The following is a 12,575-nucleotide window of genomic DNA, read 5'->3' on the forward strand; positions in this document are numbered from 1 at the left end:
ATAGATACATTGATTCTAACCGCATTTTGATCTGCATTTAAATTTGACCAGAGAAATTGTTTTATCATTTCAGTGTTAACCGTTGCACCAATACAGGCTTTAATATGTAACTGTCCAGTTCCTGTAGGAAGTACAGCCACTTCAAGTACAGTATCCGATGTCTTTCTGAGGGATGTGACCACAGGGAAAGATCCAGTGTAAATACAGTTATGCTGGCATGGGTGTTTTTGCTGGTATAGCTCGACTTGGCAAACTATTATTAACTCTGCTGGAAAAAGCACCTGTGCGAGTTTAACTGGTTTTGTAGGGGAAGGCTGGCTGGTGCCTCCCGCGGTACCTGGCGTGGCTCTGCCCGTGATAAGGATTGTTTTCCTGGACTTACACAGGTGACAACAACTCATCCCACTCTCTGTCTGAAAGTCAATCTCGGCAGCCCCTCTCATGGCCCTAAAAAACAAAAAGTGGCAAAACTTCCGTCGAAGTCTCTCTTACGGGTTTATTTCGCGTTGCCTCCACATTTATACGGCATTCGTAATTCACGCTCGGAAATCACACTGTGCACCCGCACAAAGGCCCCCTCGCGGAAGCGACCGACCGCAGCCCCACACGGCGGAGGTGCCAAGCCAAAGATGCCAGAGAAAATGGAAACGTGAGCTGGGGCCGAGGCGCGGGGCAGGCCCGGCCGCCCGGCCCCTCAGCCCGACCTCCAGGCGAGGACGGCCGGCGGCAGGCCCGGCCCCGCTGACGCCGAGGAAACGCCCCTTCCCTTTCGCCCGCTGGCGTGGAAGATGGGGAAGGAGCGTTAATTACCGTTGCCCCCCCTTGCACAACCTGCCCCCGCCGCGGCCCGCCGCCGGCCCTCCCGCCGGCTGAGGCGAGGCCGGGCGGGCTCCGCCCCCCTCCCGGCATTCCCCGCGCCTCCTCGGTTGCCCTCGGCTCCGCTCGGCTCGGCTCGGCTGGGCTCCGCGGCTGCACTCGCACCATGGCCGCCTACAGCAAGTACCTCACCGTGCGCCACTCCGCCATCGCCGGGGCCTCCGCCGCCGCCTGCGCGCTCCTCTGCCTGCTGAACAAGCGGCGGGCGGCTGCCCAGCACGGGTGAGCGGGGAGGACCGGGGGAGGCGAGCGGCGGGGCCGGGGGCCAGGCCTGGGGCGGGAGGGGCGCCGGCAGGCCGAGGCAAGCGAGGGCTGTGGTCGCCCTCACGGGCTCTCGGCCTGACGGAGGGGCGGCCCGGTCCGCTGCTGCCGATACCCTCTTCCCGGGGAGCTGGCTCCTGCGGAGAGGGGCCGGGCTGCTCCCGCCTCCCCTGAGGTGCAGTCGGTGCGAGTGTCCAGCCACCGCCGCCTTGTCACTCAAATTGTATCAGCTTTCTCCATTTTCCTGACTGTCAACGAATATTAATAAACAGTTGACTCCTGGGGATGTCCTAGGGGGCCCTGTCTGCATAGGCAAATAATGGACTCCAGCTGTTGTTGTAGTGCTGCCGTGTGGCAGTGAGGTACAGGGATAACAACTTCAAAGAGGCAGCATCTGGTTATGTTGCCTGTGAGGATGCCTTACTGGCGTAGGTGTGCTAGGGTGTGTATTTGTTAGTCTGCTGTGAAGCACTTGGGTACCATAAAGTGTTGTAGATGAAGAATGTACCTCGGTCTCAATCCTTTCACGATTTTAGTGTATTTGTGGCTGTAGATAATTGGCCATATGCTAAAGACCTGGTGTGCTACAGTAGTACAGTTACATATTGTGTAGTTGCTACAAACTTACCCTGGGTAAAATGGGCTTACTCAACAGACTTAAGTAATAACGTACCTGTGATTAAGCAACATCGCAGTTTTATTTTACCTAATTCCTTTCATACACATGATATTTTAAGAGCTTCTTGAAGTTAGGTAACTTTGTCATGCAACATGTCAGAAATTGATATGCTGCTGACAATTCATGCATTTGCTACCTTACATTGTTTGCATGAGAGTAGAAACAACAAGATCCCAGACTACTGCTAAGAATTAATCTTCTATCAAACTCATAGGGAGGGATGGTATTTTTCAGATACCTCTGCTTAGTTTAGTGTTAATACTGTTGTAAAAAAGGAGAAAAGCTATATAGAAAGGCATAAAAATGGTGAACTGGGAGAGTTACTGATACTTTAGTGCAAGGTTTTCACACTAAATGTGTTATAATGGTGTTTGTAAGAAAGACTGGGCCATACAGATGTTCTGGGAGCATCTACATTTTAATTCAGATCAAGACTATTTTTTTAAAGTGAATCCCCCAGTTGTCCATGCTTACCTTGCTCTGCCTTTATTGAGGAGTGATCTTGCAGCACACAAACTAGATTACATTCAGATCGGAGCACATCTTCAAATGTAGATGCAAGTCCAGTGTAGTTTTGAAGTGCATTTAGTATATTCCTACCACTAGTAGCATTCAGTTGACAGGAGCAGGCTAGAACTTGTCCAGAGTAATCTCCCTGTCCTTGAAATAAATGTAATGTGGCTCCTGGGTTGTCCCCATAAACTATTTTGCTTGCAAGTCTTCTGATGTTGCTCTGCAGGGCTTGACAATGGCAATGCATCTATTAGCTTGAGAGTCAATATACTGAAAGTGAGCCTTAGCCTTAATGCTGAAGACTATATTTGGAATGCATCCTTCCTACATGGATCTTTGATTTTGCTAAGTACAATGTTAAAAATCTGAGGCATTCATATGTATTAGGTGGATCAAACACTATTACAAGATTAGTGGGAACTGGAAGGTGAAGGTAATTTATGAATTATGTTCCAGCTAATTCAGCAGTTGAATGGAGTTGATGGCCTGATCGGTCCCGTTTCCTTTATCTGTACTGCAGTCTTTCTGATACCTTGTTCTTTGCTGCTGTAACCTTACTCTCTCAAGTAATTTTACATTCTCAAATCTACTAGAAACGCAGTTGCTAAAATAAATACCATGCTTGCACGCTTGATTGTTCCACTTGTGCGTGTGTTGCTTTACGCTTTTTCAGTCCCTCCACAGCTTAGGTCTTATTTACTACTGGTACTGTATTGTGGTCATAGATTCCAAGCTCTAACATCCAACATTCAGTTGTTTCAATAACAGCTGTGCTGCTGCTTGAATGCTGTTTTTGAGGATGGCTTTTGCCCACTGGTCTTCATTCTCGTCTCCGTGTTTCCCTGTGAGGCAAACCTTGCCAGGAGCCTTACAGAATGCTACCTATCAAGACTAGGCAGTAGGTAGGCTACATTGCCTATACTGCCAGCCTAATGAAAAGCATCCAGTTATTACCCTTGCCTCGTCCTCCTTCAGTCTCATTAGTTCATGTATCATTCATTTCTTAATGCTTCGTTGCTAATGTAAATTATAGCGTACTTTTGGAAGGGATTGTTATTGTGCCAAATCTTTACGTATTCCAGCATAGTTGTGGTGGTATATGATGCTGACATATAATAACAAGTGGTAAACCTTTGTGTAGTAATGATAAAAATCTTCAGGGTCTAGCATAGCCTCTAATTTCTGTGTTGTGTTTCTCTCTGCCTCTTTAGGAAGAGGGAGAAGTTGGGAGAGTATGGCTGTCCTAAGTTTTACTTATTCCTATGGAGAAGAATTTCACTTGCAACCTAGATAGTCTGGAAGAGGACTGGTAGCGTATCCACTGCTTGAGGTTGACTGAGTAAAGTGTGTGAGGAACAGCAGTGATTTAGCTTTATGTGTGTGAGTTCCTTTGTTCGCCTTGGTATATAATGCCTGAAAATGTTGTGTCATGTTAGTGTGAGATGAATTTCAGCTTCTTGAATTCTAGAAGGTGAAATTCTAGTTTTGAGCTTCCTAAGGGCAAAGGTGAATGTTACAGACTTGAATATAAACAGCAAAACACTGGCCTTAACATTCAAGTGAACCATGGCAGTGTTCGAGTGCAACTGTAAACTTTACCTGCAAAACTTCTTCCTTCCTCACATAGTTTATTTAAGAATACACACTTAAGTGTTTATGCTTATGCATATTTTATGTTCAAAATAAGATGTGTATTATATCATGTTTTCCTGGAATAACTGTCTGTTTTCTGTTTTATTATTCTATTAACTCTTGTAAGTTTTGCTGGAATGTCAGCAATAGTTCAGTATCACTGCTGGCCAAAGTTGAAAAGTAAAATGATGTACAAATTTACAAAAAAAAAAAAAAAAATCTTCTTTTAGCAAATCAAACGTGTTTGAATGTGTATCAAAAAAGTTATCTTACACAGACTTTTCGTATTGTGTGTGTTAATTTTGATATAGAATAATCAGTTATAGAAATGATAGCTGGAAGGAAAGAAGAGGCAACTTTCACCTACTTTTCTGCTGTCAGACAATAGAGGCAAGGTTCAGTACAACCCATATCAAGTAGTAATGTATGAATAATTAAGCTGCATGTGTTACGCTAACCTACCTTAGTAGGTCAAAGATCAGTTAATTAGTGGTAGCTGGATTAGTCACAGATGTTATTCTCTAAAAGCTATTACATTGCTCATCAGTTTTGCAAACTGAGAGGTGGTATCACTTGCAGTTCACAATATGTTTTAACCACAACTTCCTAAAATCCTCCAAAATAGAACAACATAGAACTGTTTGCTTATAGTAACTTGTTAGTGTTCCACGTTACTTCCTTGGAGTAAAGTGTGGAAAGAAAAATGCACTGTTTCTCTATTTGAATTGCTCTCCTCAAAAAGTCTGTTTCCTTGGAAAAACTTCATTTCTTCTTGGGAGGGGGCAAGTTGTTATATGTAAATGCAATTATGAATTCAATTGTAGTATTTGGGTTTCTAAGAATCACAAGAAGTTGTCTTGTTTGAGAGACTACATTATCCTAGATATATGAGACAGGAAAAAACAATCATGAGCTGTTTCTGCAAACACAAGTGACTCCAGCACTGATGATCAGTCTTGACAGTTGAAAATGTTGCTTCCATGAATGACTCATAAAATCTGTTTTAAAGACCAGTGGTTCTATTTTTTCCACTATTGAGTATTGGAGAAAGATTTATAGAGTGGAAGAATGAAGGAAAACCAGGAGAAGTCAGAGCAGTATTCTTTATACTCTGTCCCTGTCAGTTAAAATCAAGAAAAAAGTTTAATGCCCAAGACATTGTCACTGAGCAAGGTCTGAAAAGACTGATTTTTGGAATGGATTTTTTTTTTTCCAGGTAATAAGAAATATTGAAATAAAACTTTGAACTAATCTTTATTATTTTCCTAAATGATGTTTTGTGCTGTAATACAAGTACTGTCTGGTTGTGTGCAAACACAAACAACAAATGTTTCTCTTTTAACAGCTGCTGTTACTAGGGGATAGCAGGTTGTTGCTATGAATTACTATTTTAATTGAATGCAAATGGTCTCAACCTTACTGACAATGCATGAGTGGGAATTGTAGTTCATATTCATGCCATATTAGAAAAAAAAAAAATGTTGAAATGCTGAGCCCCTCTTCACTCCTCTGCCCCCTAACCTTTACATTTCTGCTTCTCCAATTTGGTTCACCTAAACTTTGTAGTTTTTAAAGCAAAGACACTGAACTCATAATAAATATAAACACTCGAAAAGATGGTAGATGTTGAAATAGGGATATACAGTATAGGATTGTAAAAGGAAAAAAAAGCCCATAATGTACAACCTATGTAAAATAAAATGAAGTTATATGTTACCTTTCATCCACAAAAATTTAATCCTATGTCTGTTTTATGAGCTTTGTCTTGAATATTAGACATTACTGCCTCAAACAAGAAGCAGCAGAATATTTGCTTAAGATCTGATTGCTTCAGAAATAAAACCTTAAGGGGTGTTACGTAAAGGAGCTGGATATTGTCCGTTATTCCTCTAGTGAGAATTGTTCCTGAATATCCATGTAGTTTAAAATAAAGTATTTACACAAGTGGAGAATGAACTTGGATTACTTTCAAAAAGAAGGTAATTGGCTCATACAGCTTTCTGCTGGAAGAAGAGACTGAAAGGAGTAATAGAAGGTAATTAGGGTAACGAGTTGGGACTGGAAAGATTAGGCAAAGGGAAGAAACAGAATGGAGTTAATAGGAAGGAATTTGTAATATATGGAAAGGTGACATCTGCTCCTGGACACACTGGCCTTTCCTATCACCCAGCCATGTCTGTTAGCATCTAAGAGGATGCTAGGGTATGGACATTTAATTTTGTATAAATTGAACCTCTGAAACCCAAGTGTCTGGCATCCCTCCTGTGGAGTAACAAATACATAAGGGAAGAACAATGTACACTTGGGGCCTTAGGGGTTAAACATGGCTAAAGCAAGGGGAAAGGCTCATTGGAGTTGAGAGACGTCAACAGAGCTGTTGACACAGTGTATATCAAATAGGATTTGACACAGTTCATCTTAGGTGACACGCAAGCAATGCACTTGCCTGTCATTGGGCTTCTCAGCCTTTTTCTTCTGACAGACTGGAAGTAGCTGTTCTGTTTATGTCATCGGCTGGACTGCCCACGAGCCTACAGTTTGGCAGTGTTTGATACAAGTACAATCAGAAGTGATAGACGTGTTCAAACATTTGGAGGAGCTTTCAAATATAACAGAAAAGTTTAAATGTAGTAAGTGATAGTTGTAACTTGAAGCAAGTCATGCATTTTTATTCTTTTTTTATATATTTAGGATGTTATTCTCTTTTGTTAGTTTGCCTCATTTCTTTAGGTTTTGAAGATGTTTGGGTGAGCCTTGCTAGTGTACTTTGCATGAAGGGACCTGTTCTAGTTGAGTCCCCCACAACAAGAAGGGTGAAATTACATTGCTGCGGATTAATAGACTGCTTCCATGTATGTAGAGGCTTTTAAAAGGGAACCTGTGCTGCTTTGTGAAAAGGTGGCAGGTATCAAAAAAACCCCACAAGAACCCAAACCTTTACACAACTACATTGAAGTAGGTTTATCCAGAAAGTGAATGTGACTGTTCAGTCCACTACTTCCTGTATGTGCACTAGCATTTAAAAAAAAAAAAAAAACCATACAGATAGGATTACTAGAAAATGCATCCAGTCTTGTAGAAAAACCTGCCTGGGGCTCAGAAAACCTGCCTTCAGCTGAAGGGTATGGAGACAGGAGAAACCAGATGACTCAGTCCTACTCTTAGCATTCAGACTGCCTTTGTTTTGGGCCTGGGTAGTTAATTAGTGGTTTCTCTCTTATTAAGTTGCATAAAATGATTGCTGTCTAAGCCAAGATCTAGTTTAAGTGTGTCTAATGTTGTGAAACTATTTTCTTTTTCACTTTGCAGGGAACTAGCTAGAAGTCTTTTTCCACTGTTATCCATGAGGGAGAGCTACAGCCACAGCTCAGGCCAGAGCACAAGCTTACAGAAAAACTAACAGCTCTAAGGTTTTTCTTTACATGTTACTTCATTATCGAGATGCAGACTTCTGTTGAAACTTAGAATTTCCTCTACAACAGTTCTGCTTTGTTGCCTCCTTCTCAAATGTTTGTAGATACTTTTTGAGCTTTAGCAATGCAGAGCAATTCGAAGCCCCCGCTCGCAGTGACATTGCTGTCTGTGACCTTCTCAGAGTCCCCTTCTTGGTTGCCCGAGTGCATTCCCCTGACATTATTTTTGGTTATGCTGCAACTAGCCACCAACCTAAAGCCAAGAAAATTGCGCTCTTGGTTTCTCTGTGTGCTCAGGGTGTACTGCGTAAATGGGCATGCTTTTGGACCGTGCCCAGGCTTCTGAGTAAGGTTGCTGCCCTTGACCTGAAATAACTGTACTGTTGATCTCTATTCGTCTGTGTGGGGTATGCAATATGAAGCTGTGTCTACCAATGAGTGTGCTATGAGTGACACTGTACTTTTCTCATTATAGCTGTTATTTCTTCACACTGCAACAAGGTACGCTGTTGCATTCCATCTTTAGTCCTTTGAATTGCATTCTGTCTTTACAATGTCACAGTAGTATCTTGACTGCAAAACTGACCTGAAAACTGCGCAAGTAATTGTGAACTATTACAAAATCGTTTATCTTGCGTGTTTGTTTTTTTTTTAAAGCTATGAAAATTACCCAGTGCCATTCAAGAATGTAAGGTCTGCAAAACACAAATACAAAGGTTGCTTAGAGGTGACAACCCTTTGAAAAGCTCCACTTATCCCTAAAACAGATTTTCTTCCTTTGCACTGTGTTGGGCAGAAGCTGGTCATCCTACTCTACAGAAAGAAGGTAGCGTGGCCTGAAGTTTGTAGCTTTTTTTTTTCAGTTCAGCACAACATAACCTTTTCAAACCCTTATTTCCTCTTCACCTGTTGTTAAACTGGAAGTCTTGCTTATCTCTCTCTTCATCTGCAGTTCCCTGTTATGCTTAGCTTGGTGCAGATTGCTTCCACTGAACTTTGTTCTGGAAGGAGACAGGTATTTCTAGAGACAGGAACCTATTAAGTTTTTCCTGTTTGCTAATAAATACCACAGAAGTAGTATTCCTGAGACCTTTCAGTAACTAGACTCAACGGCCTCTTGAAGGCTTTTTCCAGTTTCTGAAGTCACTTTCTTCCGTCGTGTTGAGAATGATCCTTTTTGAGTAACCGCCATTGTCACGTGTTTTTTTAGAGAGAATAGCTTCTCTGGTGTGGAAATAGAGTTAAACCCAAAGACTGAGTGCTGTGACCAACACTTATTTGCAGACTGAAATTGCATGGTATTATCAAGTTTTCTGCCTCCCTGCTGTGCTACGCTGCTGCCCTCAAAGTAGGATCAGCTGCCAAATGCCTGTACAGAGTCCTGAAACTCTTTACTAGCTTCTTTAAAACATCTTGCTCGTTTTGGCTGATCATGTTTCTTGATATTGGGGAAAGGTGTTTTTTTTCTATTGCCTACTGTCTATTGGGTAAATACTTGCCTATTTACTTATCTTTAGTGAGTTGCTATTCAGTTACCATGCATGTATGAAGGAAAAGTTTGCTGTAGTTTTGTCATCCCAGTCCTGCTGATACCTTTCTTCACTTGTTGCATGTATGTTTGCTGTAAAAGCTCTGTGCAGTTAAATAGTGGGTAATAGGCTACATCTGAGATGCTGCTTTTCCTGAAACTTCTTCAGGTGATACATGTCCCATTATATCTCTAGCCTGTTCATGTCTGGGGTTTTTTTTGTTTGTTTGTTTGTTTGGAATTTTTTTTTTTTTAAAAAAGTAAAATTGTAGAATTTTTTAGGATAGAAGACACCTCAAGAGGTCCGTTAATCCAAATGTCGGCTCAAAGCAGGATCCACATTGAATTCAGACTGGGTTATTGAGGGCTTTGTGCAGTCAGATCTTGAAAACATCCAATGACAGATTCCACAGTCTTTGCATCTTTGCACAACTTGTTACAATGCTCTGTTGTTTTAATAGTGATTGGGGTTTCTTTATTTTTTTTCCTTATATCCAGTTAGAACCTCCCCAATTCAGTTTATATCTGTTGTCTCTCTTTTTCTTCTGCTGTGTGCCCCTGTAAAGAGTCTGGCTCTGTCTCCTTAGCGGCCCCTTAGGTAATGGAAAGCTGCTGTTAGGTTCTCCCGATGTGGCCTTTTCTCCAGGATGATCAAGCCCTCTTCCCTCTGTTGCTTCTTAGAGGGCTAGTGCTCTACCCTCCTGACCATCACGATGGCCCTCTGCTGTACCTGCTTAAGTTTATCAATATTTTTTTTGAACTTGGGGTCCGAAACTGATTGTAGTACTCCATATCATAAATGATAACCTTGATAAGGATTGTCTGAGACATTGCTATAGTTAAAAGTGGCTTTTCATGTACACCTATTGTAGTCACTGAAATGTTAGTTTGATTTGAGTCTGGCTTCAAACATCATGAGTGTAGAGGATCATTTTAAAAGAATGCTTTGTTTTGTTTAGCATGAAGGTAGCAGTTAGAGGAAATATCATGAAAATTGATGTAGAATAAACTCATGCTGATCTTTATATTTTATTACCATAGATGGTCCTGCGAAGCAGATTAAAGTTTTTTTGTTTTTGTTTTTTTTTTTAATTATTATTATTTTAATAGGACTAAGTCTTTATAGAAGTTCCTTCTCTCCCCATCCACAGTGTAGAGGAAGATATTTACAGAATTACTTAGCCTAGGTATTCTGGAAGTTTATTCCATCGACAGATCATCTGAATCAAAAGTACCTTCTATCTCATTCTACATGATTTGTTCTTGGCTTTATGATCTGCAATGCTGCAGTGGGGTTGCTGCATCAACCATGGTGATCTACGGATCAAGTTCTGCCTTTGAAAGTAGAATTTGACTTATTGATTGCTTTAAAATTTAAGTCTGAGACTGTGAAAGTTTGGAGAAAGACTTGACTAGTGTAGTAGTAGCGCCTGCTGAATACAGGTAGAGAGATGTATTTAGTTAAGATTCTTAATGCTTCCATAGAAAATTGTAGAGAAACTATGCAGAAACACTTCTTAAGTCTTGTTTCATCTTGGAATATTCTGTGTTCCTATCCTTTCCAAAACTATTCCTATCCAAATCAATAGATTTGGCTCGGTGTTAGAAATATTTTAGTACCATAATTTTTCTGATCTTTTTTCCAATGTATTTTCTGGGTAAGCCTTTTCAAAAACCTCACCATCACCACCCTTCCTTGTCTGTGAGGGCATGAAGGAAGCTCAAAAATCTGCCCATTATCTACTTGCTACTTAACAAGTCCGTTGTTTCATTACTCTATTGGGAGGTCTTTTTTCATAACTCCCCGGCAGTAAACTTAGTTTTGGTCAAGCATCTTCCATGTGGAAAAACTGAAAAGCAAGCAGATGTTGGAGATGAGTTGTAGTAAGTTAAGTAATTCTGCTACACAACTGTGTTCTATTGGTACAGTAAGAGCTTGGAAGGAAGCTCGCTTTTATATTTTTACAGCATTTATTATTTCAGAGAAATAAATTAGAGCAATTCAATATACAAGTTTTGTGTAGTTTTGAGTAAATATTACAGTATTAATTTGTGCTTGACTCATGCTTTCAAAATATTCTCCATATGTAAACTGTCATGGTTCAGTTTAAAATCACATTATTATTTTTAAGCTGCGAAGTTAGGCATTCATAGAGCATTCAGCAAGGTCCTGTATTCTCTTAGTATCTGTAATGTAACTATTGAATTCTTTTTGATAAAATTTAATGCCTCAGGGGATCTGATGGCTGGAAGTACAAAAGCAATCCAAATCCAGGGAAGGGCAGGAGAAAAACCTCTGGACTTTCTGGTATAGAAGGAAAAGGGGAGAAATGAATGGTGAACGGTCACGGTGCAGTTCGGACTTTGAGGTAGAGAGGAACAGAAATGTGTTCCCTATGGGACATGTTTCACATCACTGCTGAATCCAGTGCTACTCCCATTTAAACTGTCTGGAAGTTGTTTTTACTTTGAGATCTTTCATTGTCCCAGCCAGTCCAGCTTCAGCCTCAATATGTACACTCAGGGAAGGGTTTCATTGTGAGTACCTTGTGATGAAGTGAGAGTAACTACACTAAAGATCAAAAGTAGAGCTCTTCTGCACTTCGATAGTAGTTGCCTAATTGTAGCAATATTGATTGAATAAGCATGTGATGAATTGTACTAACCCGAGCTGAATCATAGCTGTCACCTTACCACATCACCAAGTCAAGCATCAGTAGCACTTGAGCTTCAAGGCAACCCTGTGATAATAAAAAGCACAGTTTAACTCAGACTGGAGAGCGATATGGGTGGACAGGGTAATCGCTGAAGTTAACCTTGCAGTAAAAGGCAGCTTTATGTTTCTATTCCAAGCAGTCCTTACACTGTGCTGCTCAATGATGGCCCCTATACCAGAGGAGTTATTTGCAGTAGAGAGTTTGGACAGCAGGTAGCACTTGCCTTCCTTCACCTTGTCATGCTCCAGCATTAAGTAAATGAGAGGTCTGGAATAATAGAGAGCTTGAATCTATGCCAAACATTAGAGCTCTCTGCTGTAACCAGATAGTCTCGTCGTATTCTTGCTGACTAATTGAGGGTGTTATTTAGTCTTTAAATTCAATGAGAATACAACCACAATTCTCACAAAAAAAGTTCTACAATAGTATATGGAGTCTGGAATAGTGCCAGTAGGTATCAGACTGAAAAAATGCGACTCTTGAGAAGGAAAAGTTCTGCAGTAATCGGCCTGTGGAAGTTTTATTCTAGGGAGAACTGTGGCGCAGTGTTTTGTTGCAAGTTAAATGGTTTTACTTGTTGAAATAACAGTGGATTTTTTTTTTTTTAAATAGCAAGAGCAACATTTTTTGGCGCTATGTAGCCACATTTATTTTTCTGCTTCTAGATAATCCATACTTCATATATAAGATTGTGTCCTTTCTTACTGAAGTATTAGTCTTGTTTTGAGCTTGCATGAATTTTTCTAGAAAAAGAGAGCAAAACACTGTTAAAGCTCTTTTTTCATTAGGTTTTGAATTTACAAATACTTTTTTATCTTAAACTTTATAAATAAAAGTTCTAATTAAACATGAGTTCACAATTAAATATAAGATCACTGTTTCTGAACAGTCCTTTCTCTTTAATGGATAATCAGTTTCAGCTCAGTTCAGTAGCTGCAGCTACTGAATCTCTCTCA

General features: G+C 40.7%; 1 protein-coding gene across 2 annotated transcripts in view; it reads left to right on the top strand.

The window, feature by feature from the left end:
- Positions 1–956: 956 nt before the first annotated feature.
- The window catches only part of ABCD3 (ATP binding cassette subfamily D member 3), a 33,991-nt gene continuing 22,372 nt past the window's right edge, over positions 957–12,575 (top strand). For both annotated transcript variants that reach the window (XM_082313920.1, XM_082313921.1), the window contains exon 1: positions 957–1,098. In XM_082313920.1, the coding sequence (XP_082170046.1) occupies positions 983–1,098 (116 nt within the window). In that variant the 5' untranslated portion in view covers positions 957–982. The remainder of the gene's footprint in view (positions 1,099–12,575) is intronic.

Source organism: Platalea leucorodia (genome assembly GCF_965183815.1).
Source record: "Platalea leucorodia genome assembly, chromosome: 5".
NCBI classification, from domain to species: Eukaryota; Metazoa; Chordata; class Aves; order Pelecaniformes; family Threskiornithidae; genus Platalea; species Platalea leucorodia.